The sequence below is a fragment of the Corvus hawaiiensis genome, chromosome 3 (assembly GCF_020740725.1).
Source record: "Corvus hawaiiensis isolate bCorHaw1 chromosome 3, bCorHaw1.pri.cur, whole genome shotgun sequence".
Classification (NCBI taxonomy): domain Eukaryota; kingdom Metazoa; phylum Chordata; class Aves; order Passeriformes; family Corvidae; genus Corvus; species Corvus hawaiiensis.
The window spans coordinates 21,975,853-21,989,525 of NC_063215.1; the positions used below are offsets into that span (position 1 = coordinate 21,975,853).

The following is a 13,673-nucleotide window of genomic DNA, read 5'->3' on the forward strand; positions in this document are numbered from 1 at the left end:
GCTATCTTTACCCACATCTGAAGCAAAGGAGGTGATGAGCACTGAGTCAGGTGAGCTTGTTTCACATCTGGATGCCAGTGGAAAATGTTAAACTTTTAGCTGGGTAACTCTGAGAACTTCTTTCTGTCTCTGTGTTCCTGTGATTGCTGTGCAGTCTGGAATGCTGCAGTTTAAGTCATTAAACAGAGGTTATACTGTGTTTGAGAAAACAATGTTATACGGGGGAGAAAAGCTCCATATTTTTATAACCTCTGTCATGCTGAGTAGATCACGGCAGTTGTTCAGTTATTCATATTTATAATTTTAAGATGGAACACACGTGAATATAATAGCATATGTGTTTCATGTTTAATAGGGATTCTTTTCTTTGCAGTTTTTAAAATACATTTGGAACAACATCCTAATATTCTGTCTTAAAAGCTGTTAATTTTTTAAATGTAATTTTATATTAAACCAAGTAATATATACTCAGTGGTCTCGATGTTGCATCTGGAATTCGGTGTTCATTGTGAGGCCTCAGTACAAGAGAGAGACTGGCAAACTGGAGCAAGTCCAGTAAAGGCCACTGCTATGGTTGGGAGTGGGGAGAGATCAGGAGAGGCTGAGGGAAACCTTTGGGTTTGTGTCATTTTGAGAAGAAAGGACTGAGGGGGATTGAATTGTAGTCCTCTGCTTCTGAAGGCAGGGTTAGAAAGAAGGTGGAGCCAGGCTTTTTTCAGGGGTGTGCAGCAGGAGAATGAGAGGCAATGGCTGCAAGCTGCTGCAGGGCTAACTCCAGTTGGGCTTATGGGAAAAACCTTTCCTGGGGTTTCTGGTTAAGCTCAGCAGCAGGATGCTCTGGGGTGTGGTGAAACCTCCACCCTCATAGGGTTTCATAACTTGGAGGGACAAAGGCCATGAGCAACCTGATTTAATTTTGAAAACACCTGTATTGAGTGTATGACACAGCATTCTGAGGTCCCTTTCAGCTTAATTTGAGCTTTGATTTTTACTGTTAATTGTCTAAATGCACCTATAAGCTGTGCTATGTAACTCTGTTAGCAGGAGAATCAATGGGAAAGGCACTTGAGCTACAAATGCAAATGTACCATATGCTGCTAGTCAAATTAAATCATCTGCCTTAATCTTGATTTAAACATCTTTAACTTGAGTTAGTTCCTGTGCCTCTCAAAAGAAGAGTGAAAAACTTTTCTTTGAAATATGGTGCTATTAGAGATCCTTCGTAAATGTGCTGTCTGCTACATGAAATGGCAATTATTTTCTTTTGTGGAGGGTATTAATGGAATCTGTAATACACAAGCTCTCTTTCCTGCTGCAGGGTTTTTCTCAGCATCTAAAAAGTGGAGAAAAATATGTGGAACTTCAAGATGAGTTAATGTAATGTATAAATCAACCCCTAAGGCATTCTTAAGTGAGAAAGTGTATCTTTCTTCTTGTGAATAACTGCACTGTTCAGATGGGAGCAAGCAGGTCAGTGGGTAGGACTCTTAACACTGGGTCTGTGTCCTTCCTTTACACAATTCTTGTGTAATTTGAAGCATGCCACTGTAAGCTAGATCAAAATGGAAATCAAGCTGCATGTCTCAGCTCTGTCTTGTTAGTATTTGCTCGTGATGAAGGAATTGATTTATAAAACCATTGTTGAAGTTAACTTTGATAGATGTTTAAAAGCTTGCATCATGCATTTAAAGAAAAAAATTCATTCTGAAAGCCTTTTAGCTACTCTCGTAAAATGCATTCGGGAAAGGGGCTGAGACTCACTTTCAGAGGTTTGCTGGCTATTACATGTTTCACACTTGAAAACCTATGCTCCAGTCACGAGCAGCTTTAAAAAAATAAAGAAAAATGGCCTTTTCTTCAAACCATAACTATCGCTTGTTTTGGCTGACAGTTTTGGTGTGGCAGGATGCATTCCAGATATCTGTAAGCTGGAACATGCCTTGGAGCTCTGCAGATGTAAATTGTAGAGAAGCTTTAGAAGGAACACTGTATAGTGAAAGCACATAATGGATTTTTTTTGTGTTATAGGCAGATGTTGAATACTTGGGTGAATTCTTTCTGAGCCTTGGCTCTGAAGTTACTTGATTTTGACTAGGACTGGATTAAGAATTACCAAAGTTTAAGACAGTTTAAATTAAATTAAAAGGGAATTTTGTATGCTTAATAAATGAAGTTGTTATGAATTGTCTCATCATAATAGGATCTTGCATTACCAGAGTTGTTATCCTTCCTGGCACATCTGTCCTGATAATTTGCCCTTGGAAATCTGGTGTTAGGGAGGTAAATTGCTTGGTGCCTCCTAGGGTTGGATCCTTTTTCGAAGCTTTTTTTTTTTTCATTCTCTGCCACTTTTTCTGTAAGTGGCAGTTGATTTGACCTCTGTGTTCTGATCCATTTAGTTTAATATTTTGCCACTGTACCTTGAATTTCACTGTCTCCTTCAATTTAATCTTTTCATATTTGGGCTGTGGAGACTTCCAAGGTCTTGAGCTGTTCTGTTGCCAGCAGACGAGGTAACTTCTTCAGATTAACATCTATAGGCTACTCAAGTGCAGGGCAGAAAATTCAGCATTGGCTCTTCCACTGTCTTTTGTAGCTTTTGGAAACTTACTTTTCTTCCTAAGCCTTGTTCTGAAATTTGTCTTTTTGACATGCTTTCTCTTGAGTTAGAGTGAAGATGGGCTGGGGGCAGAGCATGTACATTGCTTAGCACAATAGATTTTCCTTCTGGATAATACTGAAATGTCACTATTAAGTAGCATTATGCAGAAGGAGAGATGATGTCTCTCATGGGTTCTGGGCTTTGCTCTCTCTAGTTGTGTATTCAGTACCAAAGTATGGGAATGCTTTGTAGAGTTACTCTTTTCCTTAAAACATGAGATCAATGGCATTTGAGAAAAGAGGATGAAAGAAAAGATGCTCAGGAACCTGGTTGCTAGTACTTCACTCTCCTTAGGAAAGGTGGAAGTAAAGGGATTCAAGCAGAATTTTTAAGACTGGCAAAACAACCAATGGAAAGAAGCTGTGTACAAAGTGTATAGTTAAAACTTGTTATTTCTGATTGCTTAATAGAGAAAAGTATCATGAAAACTGATAAGCTTCCTAGAATTTTTATCCTTCACCCCTTCATGAAGATTTTGAGGTGAAATATATACTCCAAACAGATATTGAAGTAGCATGTTTTAGTAATCTCCTTGTGATTGTCACAGTGGGAACTGCAGAGTACAAAATAGTTTAAAAACTTCATCTTTCCTCAGCTGGCTTACTGAGATCATTAAAAGAATTGGTTCCAATATTGAGGGCTGTGTGCATAAAAATTTGGACTGTATTCATATGGAAGCAAGAAGCCAGGCACATTTCCTCTCTTCCATAATGGTATTAGCTAATAGGAATGAGCTTGGCCAAACTGAAAAGGAGTGTCTCAATACTTGGAAATTGTGTTCATCTACAAAACATGTTCCCTTCATTTTTGCAGAGTTTCCCAGTCTGCTAAAGGTGCGGTGGATACACTACAATGGACACAGATGATTTCCCTCCCCCACCACCAGAAGGTAATTGAAATAGTTCGGAGTTTAAAGCCAATTTTTCTGTAAGAATTTAATTATCTTCCCAGCAGTGATTTTACCTCTGCAGCATTCCCTTTCCCCTTATCACCGTAAGGCTTGGTCCCAGTGGTATTCTGTTGAAATATGAGCTCCTGTCATCTACCCTGTTTTGTTCTTGAACTTCACTCGCTGGTGTAGTTAGAGCATGATGGGAAGAAACCTGTAAGCAATTGGTCTTTGCAATCCAAATCTGAAAATGTGTTTTCTACGGCAACTCTGTGTAATCAGAGCACAGACACTTATGGAAGGGTATTATGGGTGCTGGACTAAGGGGTTCACTTTGTAAAGTTTACACTCAGTGCCCCTTGCCTGCTGTATGCTGGTAGCTGGATGGCCTCTGGTGTATCCTAGGTTTCTGAAGGCACAAAGGTAGGATCTACAAAGACACTGTGTCACTGCCTTTTAGGTTTATGCTCTAAGAGAACATTGCATGTGGCGATTTTTTTATGCTGTTTGATTTCCTGTAAGCACATCATTGTGCTTGCTACTACGTATTTTAATACTTAACAGGATTTGGCTTTTGGTAGTTGGGTGCTGGGAGACTTCATAGAAGTGCTTGATCTGATCATCCCCAAACATAAATTTATGGAGACCTGTGGTTGAACTCAGTACAGCTGCTCTTATTTCAGTTAAGTTGCTATTATAGTTTGTACAGATAGTGATTTTTCTGTAAAATATTTTCCATTCCTTATATAGGACAATATTACTTATGGACTTACACTTTATTACGTACATTGATATATGTATATATTAATATAAATAAATAATATACATTATTGCCTATAGGACATTTCACTTATTGTTTATACAGAATTTACATGAAGCCATTTGAATATAAAAGGATTTTTAATCTTATTTTTGTGTAGCCGTAACTCTTTAGGAATTTGGGAATTGTCATTCTAGATCAGGACTGCTTTCTCTTTTGTTTAGGTACTGCCACAGAGGTCTGTTACTAGATACTATCTAGAGAGTTGGGAATGTGAAAGAAGGAGGAACTTGTGTAATCACCTTTTAATGGGTTAGATTTCTGGCCAACGTTATTGGCAGTTTCATTTATGCTCTGAGATACCACTGAGGTTATTGTTGGCAACAATTCCTTGGCTGTCCATGTCCTAATCCATGTGGTCAGGACCCTGAATTCAGTTCAGTTTTGTTTAGTGACAGTTACTGTGAAACTGTCTCTACTGGATAATCCATCTCCAAAGCAGTGTAGTGCTGTAGGGGAAGAGTCATCCCTAAGGAATCAATATTTTCACTTGAGAGGAGGTTGCCGTTTTTCAAAGACAGCCAATAATTGCGGCAACAGCTCCAACTCTGTGCAGCATTTCAGCTCGTGGGATACTCTTGACAAGATTTCAGGGTGACACAGTTAACTATGATTCCGGAATTCAAGTTCTTTCTCTGCAAAGGTTTTTGTGACATGTAGAACTATGTGTATCATGTCCTTATTTTCAGACATGTCAGTTCTTAATAGGCTGGCATTAGATTTAACATAAATTGAGATTCTCCTCTACCCAATCTTGTGTCAATGTCAATTGTTACTTTTTTTGGGGGTGGGATTTGGAACATGCTCCCCAGAGACCAGCACCAAGCCTGACAAAATTCACAAGATGCTTGGTTAATGCTCTCAGGCACATTGTATGATTCTGGGGTGATCATGTGCAGAACCAGGAGTGGGACTTTGATGAGCTTTGTGGGTCCCTTTCAACTCAGAATATTCTGTGATTTCTCTCTCATCTCAAAAAACTTTGTCTGAAACTAGTGGAACTTGTATATTTTTTTAGTTTACCATTGCTAACTCTCTTAAAACCATATTAAAGGGATTATCAGTGAAGATACATTTTAATAATTACACTAAAAGACATTTTAGTTCACTTTCTAGATAATTCTCATGACCTGTTTTGCAGGTGGAAAAGAAGTGAGGATTTTAGGGCCAAATATGACAGCAAATACACCTAACAACTAATAATTGAAGGTTTATTTTGCATGCATATACACTGGCCATCCATGGGTCTGTTCAGGAGGGGTGAGCAGCACCTGTCAGTGCCTTCAGACAGTGGGCACTTTGGTGGGTTATCCTAGCTCAGAGTGAGGGTGCGATTCCTATTGAGTCCAGAAACCTTTGATATACCATTAATTTTTTTTTTTTTTTTTTTTTTTTTTTTTTTTTTTTTTTTTTACTTTTTGCATAATGATTCTAAAATCCCACACTGGGCCCACAGATGAAATCAATTGCTTTTTCTAAAAGAAAAAAAGTTCTTATGATGTTTTGGGAATTTTTTTGTTTACTTATTTTTTTGTCCTAACAAAGATAGCTGTAGTGCTGAAAGTCATGTGGGCTCCTTTCTCTCTACAAGTGTATACCTTGCACTATAAATCTCAGCTTTACTCTTGTCGAGTAAGTTTTCTATGGTTTTGCCAGGTAAATTCTCCAAACTTGTATGTATCAATCCTAATACATACAAAGGGGAAGAATAGCAATAAACCTTCATCTTTGCCACGGGGAAGTTGTAAGAAAATAGATGAAAGCTCCAGGGTTAAATAATGTGTTTTCATTAGCCATAGCCATCTGAATCTCTACCTTGTTTAAGTTAAGATACAGTAAAGGTCAGTAGTGTAGCTGCTTCTGCCACTACTTGATAAGGAAAAACAACATGTGATAAAAGAATGGAATGTAACATATTTTATTTGTTTTAATTTATTATGCTTATGCAACTTGTCTGTTCATAGGTGTTTGGACATTCCATTCATGCTAATCAGGTAGTGGCGAGTCTGTGCTAGTTACCTTTTCCTACCTCAGAGCAAATTCAAGTAGTGAGTAACTTGGAAAAATTATTGCCTGTGTGTTCTGTCCTCTAGATTGCTTTAAAAAGAGCTGCTTCTTGTAGCCATGGATTAGCCAGGATTAAAAATTTCCTGTGTTTTTCTCTATGTATGTTGAGGGAATGTATGGTTTAGCAACCAGGGAGCAGTTGGAGTGGGGTAGATGCAAAGGCTTCCTTGTCTAAGAGCAAAATCAAAGAAGCACTTCCAAAATGGATACTTGAGATGATAGTACTAGCTCATGTTCCCTGCTTTAGTGTGTCTGTACTTATGAATTTAGGCATGAAGTGCAGACATTTAAGATTTCTTACAGAAAAGAATTCCATGGCTATCTTGTGGAATAAAATAGAGGATGATTCTTGTTCTGTCAACAACAACAAAAAATCCTTTCTTAAAAGCTAAATGAAAATGGCAACTTTTATTGTGGCTGTAAGTTATAATCATGCTTTTAATTGGTTGTTGTAAGGGAGCGTCCTTAACCAAACCCATTTAGACAAGAAGAGGATATACTGTGGACTGCAGACTATGGAGGGAGGAATTACAAAGCTGGTAGTTCTGAGAATTTGGAATCACACTGAGTCTCTCCTGTAGAGGACTTAACCTTCACCCTGAACAGCTGGGACTGGATGTTAATGTTAGGATGGTGTTTACATGTGATGGCCTGTACTTGTGCTATTACTGCTTTATTAGGAGATGTCATGTCTGGCAGTTTTTCATTCCTCTACTTGGAAAACATCTGGTGATCTTGCAAAGTGGAAGTCCTTTTCTTTAAGTGAGGACTTGAGAGGTGTTTATCAGGGCCTGTTTCCAAAGGAAAGCCATGTTTGTTTGCCTGGCAGGATGGATACCTGAGAAACAGCTTTTTGCACAAGGCAGACTTGGGGGAAGGGAGTGGGGTGTACTTTCTATGCCAAGGAGGCTTAGTTTTGGATTTTCATCATCTCTTAATATGTCTGTCTCTCACTCTTTCTGGTACATGGCACTATGCCTCATATGATTTCTCTGTGAAAACTGTTAAAAAGCATTGGGTATATTTTATCATACTGAGTATACTTTTATTTTGTTTCCCAATTTTAGAAAATTAATGTAAAAGATATGTTAAAATTTTAAAGTGAAATACTGAAATTTCAGTGTTTGTACTAGGACCTTGTGAGAATTTATTTGAATGCATAGTCTTCATATTACTGGCAAATACTCTCTTTACTGAGAGAGAATCAATTATAACTCTTCATTTGAGGAGCATGAGAGGTGTCCTTAAGGACCAAGTGTAGTGGAGAGCTGGATGTTCACTCAACTACACCATTGTCACCAGTGCCTTGGGTAAAGCTAGATGAGAAACCTTGTCATGCCGAAGTTTGGGATTTAAGATGTTCTTCAATGAAATGAAGTTGTTTTTTTCTAAAACTGGAAGTAGACTAAAAATATCTCCTAGACACCAATTGTAAAAGCATTTTGTACACCTTTCTATATAAAAAAATCAGCTCTCTAGAGCTATGAGTGGGATATTTCTTTGTTCCTGATATGGAGACATGTAGAGCAAGGAATCCAAGGACTTAAATCTGGATATCCTGTATGCAATTGAGTGCTGTGATTGTGTCTTTCCGCAGTTATTTTTTGTTGTTTCCCTGTCAGGGCCAGAACACTAAAATAGTCCTTGCTCCTCTGTCCCTGAGAAGGAAGTCTGGCCTGAGTCCTTGGGTAAGAGTGAAGTAGAAACAACTGTGCTCTCGTAAAAGTTTCCACTGGGATGACCTTACATATTATAAGAAAAAAATCCCTAACCAAACAAAAAACCCCACCAACAAACAAAAAAACCCACCAACCCCAAAAACCTGAAACCAAACAAAAACCCCACCAACAAATAAAAGAATTTTTATTAGCTCTAGTAAGGAGCTGCTGGACTGCTGCTGTGTTTTGCTGCAGAGATGACTGTATTTCTCTGCTGTGGGAGCTGCTTTTTATTCTGTGTCCTATATGTATTTCTTTCAGATTATTTAGTTACCTTTTCCACTATTTAGTGCAAAATTTCATAGTTTATTTGTGTTTTAACAGTTTTAAAAAGCTAATTTTTTGACTGAGACAAGAGGTGGTTAAATTGGGCTTTTTAAATACCGGCAAGGGAAACACTTGCATGTTTTATGATTTAGTTTCTGAAAATAAAGACTGTAGAAGACCCTATGATTGTATTTATTTACTGTGATTGGGAAAATAAGACATTGTTTAAATTAAACTGCAGATATGAAAGGAGTTGGTCTTGGACTAAACAATATTGTTAGGTATCTATTTTCAGCATACAGACAGTTACAAATGATTGCAAAAAGGGAGCCAAGATTTCAGAAGAATGAGAACAGAATATGAATTGTAGTTATGAATAGCTCCTTGTTTTTGAAACTGGCAATAGCTTGCTGGTGTCTGACATCCCATCTGTAACAGAACAATTTATTTATTTCTGAAGGTCACATTTCTCTCAGTAAATGAAGGAAAATGCATTGTTTAAGGTAAGGATCAATTATTTTATGTGACAATTCAGACAAGCTGTGTAATGAAGACTAACAAGAAAATTCCCTTTGCAAAAACCATTTATGAATGATGTATTTTTTCTTCTAGCCAAGTATATTTAAGTGTTGGGAAAAACAAAAAATAGAAAGGAAATAAATAGATGAATAAATAGCTTATTTCTGGTTTTAGCAGCCACAAAGAAAACACAATGTACATAGATATAATTATATCTCATTTTATTTTGAAGAAAAATGGTAAAAACTTTGCTAGTTGTTTAGAACATGTTAAATTATGTTACTGTTATTGTTTTCTTGGTAGGTGACTTCATTCTTTGGCGCGTATTTGGTGTTTTCCTTCTGAATAATAAGATGTAGTTGTTTTGTTGGTTTTTTTTTCTGTTGACTCAGCTGGTCTTTAAGGTGACTTGACTTTACTTGCTATCTCTGTGCAGGGACAAGGCCCGGACTTCTTAATCAGAAAGAGTAGATGATGATGAGATAAAGGCCTTTCAGGAGATTGCAGCAAAACTTGATCATTGGTTGTGGTGGTAACTAGTGTTGATTGCTTAAAAAAACCCCAACAATTGTAAAGGAATTTGTACTGATTTTTGGATATTCTTCCAATGAACAGTTGAAACTAAGCTCTGAAGTTTTAATTTCAGTGAGCCAACATGTAAGAAGAGGGTGAGTTATTTTTTTTCTATGCTTCTTTTGCCTTTTTAGGACTTGTATCTATCATTAGCTGGCTGGGATAAATTGCTGGCAAAAATGGAGGGGTTTTTTTTATTTTTGGAGTTCTTTACTTCTGTTTCACTGAACACAAGAAATATTCACTAACCATGCCTAAAACCTCTGTAATGAATCTACTCTAGAGTTTACAGAAAGATTCACTTTTTTAATAAATTGTTATAATTCTTTTATCTTGTGCATGAGCACAGATAAAAGCTTGTCCGCATTGTAATAAATAAAGTGTATGAATTTTTGAATGACACATTTGTTAGGTGCTGCTTGCTTTTCCTACATGGAGGAACTGAAACTATGCCTAGCAATCTGAGGAAAACATACTTGTTAAACATTTTTGGGAGAAGACTCTTCCAACCTTATGTGTAGATTTTCTTTTTTCTTCCTCACTGAAATCATCTTCCCAGCCTTGTCATATTTCCATTAAAATGAATACAGAAGATGATTTAGTAGGTCAAAGAAGGGTTGTTGCAAGAATATGTCTGACTGTTAAATAGTCTGTTGTTGAGTTCAATAACTTTGTTTAGGTGAAAGAATGATAGTTTCTGGATAACCTTATGTTGGTAGAAGTTTCTCAAGGGGCTGGAAGGAGAGATGCCTGTGCTCCTGTGCCCATGGGGATGTCAACACTGATGGGTGACTTCCCAGTTATTACTGCAACCCTAGGGTATATTACCATGTCCCACAGCCGTAGGGAGGAGGAGAGAAGATCCAGCAGGCAGGAATTGTGCAGCAAGTTTGATCTATTTAATTATTTTACAAACTCTCTTATAGACTTTTCTCTTCGTAGTCTAATTGGACAAAGGATCAGCCACCCCTTGGGGGTGATTGGCTAAAATCCTAAAACATTGTCAAAATACTTTTCTATTGTACTATAAACAAGACATTTCAAGGCTGCAGGTGTTTGGTTGTTTACATAACTCTGCCACCTCTTCTGTGAGAGCGAAAAGTCTCTCACGGGCTTAGAAAATAGCAAGAAAATCCTTGCTAGCAGCATTTTTGTATCTACACCCAGTCTCTGTATTTTCCCATTCTGTATGTTGGCAGGGAGGGACAGAGAGAAATGCAGGTGCTGCCCTGGGAGCAGTGAATTGGTTAAGTGTAGTTTGTCCAGAGGATCTTAGCAGTCTCCTGTATCGCAAAGGGAAGTAGAATTGACTTTGGCTGGCATTGCTGTTTCCCCATCTATATCAGATGGTGACCCACTTGTATTTGCATGAGAAGAACACTTGCCAGCTGTATTGGGTCTTGCTGAGATGCAGCTCATTTTCCCACGGCAGCTCTCTCAGATCCGGCTGGCATTGGCTCTGCTGGACATGGGGGAAGCTTCTGGCAGCTTTTCACAGTAGCCACCACTGTAGCCCCTGCACTACCAAAACCTGGCCATGGAAACCAAATACACAAAACAAATTCTTAACAAGGTGTAGTGGTTTGGTCCAAAATACTCATTACTGTTTATCTTCTGTGAGATAAGAATTAGGAGAAATGCAAAGCATTCTTGAAAGAATATAAAGAAGTTTATTAACAGACCTAAAAGAAGAAAAAAAATTATACCACACCTTCAGAACTCTCCTCCTCCCCCCACCTTCCTCCCTTCTCCCATTGACAATGTAAAAAGACAGCCCTTCAGATGTTCAGTCTGTTTATGACTTCCATAATAACCTTGTTCAGCCCATTTAGAAAGAGAAGTCTCTTCTTGCTCATGCTATGAAAACATTATCACAACGAGACAGCCGCCCACTTCCAAATATTGTTCAGTCCATTTGGGAAGAGGAGTCTCTCTGGCTGCATGTGAGTCCCTTCCCCCGACTTGCAGCTTTTCCCACAACTGCTTTTGAGGGTCCACTCTTGAAGTTTTTTGGGGTACAATTTTAAGGTTGAGCCGTTCAGAAACAAAAACAGAGGCCCTTCTCCTTCCCTGGGAGCAAAGGGTCTTCCTCATCTTCATCTTTAGGACTATCTCTGGGAGCATCTCTAAGAACTGAGGTTTTCTCCTTTCCCATTTGGAGCAAAAGTCCTCATCTGGTCCATCTCTAGGGACTGAGGTTTCTCCTTTCCCATTTGGAGCAAAAGTCCTCATCTGGTCCATCTCTAGGGACTGAGGTTTCTCCTTTCCCATTTGGAGCAAAAGTCCTCATCGCTTCCATCTCTCCCTGTCCAAACTCCTCATGAAATTACAGCTGCGTCAGCATCTGCCTATCTCAGCGCAGGTGCTTTTGCTTACGAGTTGAACACTCCACCCCCCATATCTTCATGGAATTACAACAGGATACTCTGATATATCATAGCTTCACAACAGAATTTCAGCTTTAAGCATCTCCTCTTTCTCTTCCCTCAGGTTTTCAGCTCTTCACAGCACTAAAAGGGTTAATCTCACCTCGGCCTTGCAGCTTTGCAGCTGGAATGTTGAATGTTGCTTATCGCAGTGGAGAGGGGGGGAGCCGAGCCGCTCCGGCTGCCCACAGCAAGGCAGTGGGGGGGATTCCACGGCTGGAACAGGTCCATCGGCTCCAGGATGGCCGTGGCCTGGCCCAGCCTGGCCCAAGCAGGGCCTGGCCGGGCCCGCTGGCCCCCGCTCGGGCCCCGCAGCCACCTGTGCCAGCACGGAAACGAGAGAGAGCTTGGAGGGGGAGTTTGTCTATTCTTAAATGTGGGTCATAGGGGCGGTCACAACTTTAAGTGGCTTAAAGAATTGTCCATATTCAAACTGGCCAGCTGATAGGCTCTATCAGGTCCCAGAGGAAACTGTAAGCACCCCTTAGCAAGGACATCTCTTCCGGGACTATGCTTGCTAACCTATGACACAAGGTGCTTTATATGGGAAGAAATTCCTTCCTGACTTCCATGTGGGCTGGCTGGAGGTCTGAATAGTGATGTTTGTTTGTGGCGGTGATGCCTTTTCCTGGTCTTAAAATCAAGAGTCAAACGCAGATAGAAGGGGAAAAGCGATTTTACCTTGGGATTTATTTTAAGGATCCTTAGGTGCACACGTCCAGGTCAAATGCACCAAAATGCACACCCAAAAGATCTGGTATAACATTATAGGTTTTACTAATTAGCATATCTATCAAAAATTCCCCAATGAGAGGCTTGAGTGAGCCCCCCTCCCCAAGGAGCCTTCCCCTGGATGGTTCTATCTTAGTTTACAGAATGTGTTCTGGAGAGGATTTTGGGGTCTGGGGCACACTGATGTCTAACTACAAAGCTTCTAAAATGTTCAGTCTCTCAGCTTGACAAACAAGTCCAAGAATGTAGGCAAAAAGCACTAAGAATACAGAAGTTGTAAAAAAAGATATAACAGGGGTATAAAAGAAAAGGCAAAAATCTTCATGGCATCAGTGGTTTTCTTCGACCAGTCTTGCGGCCAAGGCAGAGCTTCCTTCCCTCTCCATGGCTAATGAAAGGAGGCAGTGAAAAGGGCTCTGAGGCTGTTGAACTGAAAGGCCCCAAGGAAACACCATTGTTGCCCAGTATCCACTAAGGTGATAGAATTTCTGGTACAAGGTGTGTTAAAAGGGTACTGTAAAACAGGATTTTTGAGAGTTCCGTGATGTAAGAATTAGTGTTTTCATGAGTTTGTTTGAATTCCACAGGGGTTTTTTTTGATCTAAAACAGGACCTTACTGTGGTAGGGCAAATAGGATCAAGATGTGTTCAAACTGTAATTAAAAGAAATACTAAGAAAGGGGATGCTTTAAAACTCCCTCCTCATTAGTTGCTGGGGTAATGGATTTGTCATATTTTTGATATATTATGCTTAGTTCACAAATCAATCTATCTGAATAGTTCTCTTTAGGCTGGGCAAAGGGGTAACCAAAGAAATGAGGAAGTGAGAAGCCAGCTGAAATCCAGAATATTTCCAGTATTGTCCTGGATTTACGGGACATAACCATCCTATTCTAGTTTATACATTTTTCTTTTTTAGTAAAAGATACAGTAAATTGCTGTAAAATGTAATACCTAATTTGTTTCTTTGTCCAGAATTCATCAAGTGGAAGAAACAAAT

The 13,673-nt window shown here is 39.1% G+C and overlaps 1 protein-coding gene across 5 annotated transcripts in view; it reads left to right on the plus strand.

Annotated features, from left to right (window-relative positions):
- The window catches only part of ARHGEF10 (Rho guanine nucleotide exchange factor 10), a 112,287-nt gene that overhangs the window by 10,226 nt on the left and 88,388 nt on the right, over window positions 1–13,673 (plus strand). For all 5 annotated transcript variants that reach the window (XM_048296439.1, XM_048296440.1, XM_048296438.1 and 2 more), the window contains one exon: window positions 3,476–3,551. In XM_048296439.1, coding sequence (XP_048152396.1) covers window positions 3,515–3,551 — 37 coding nt within the window. In that variant the 5' untranslated portion in view covers window positions 3,476–3,514. The remainder of the gene's footprint in view (window positions 1–3,475; window positions 3,552–13,673) is intronic.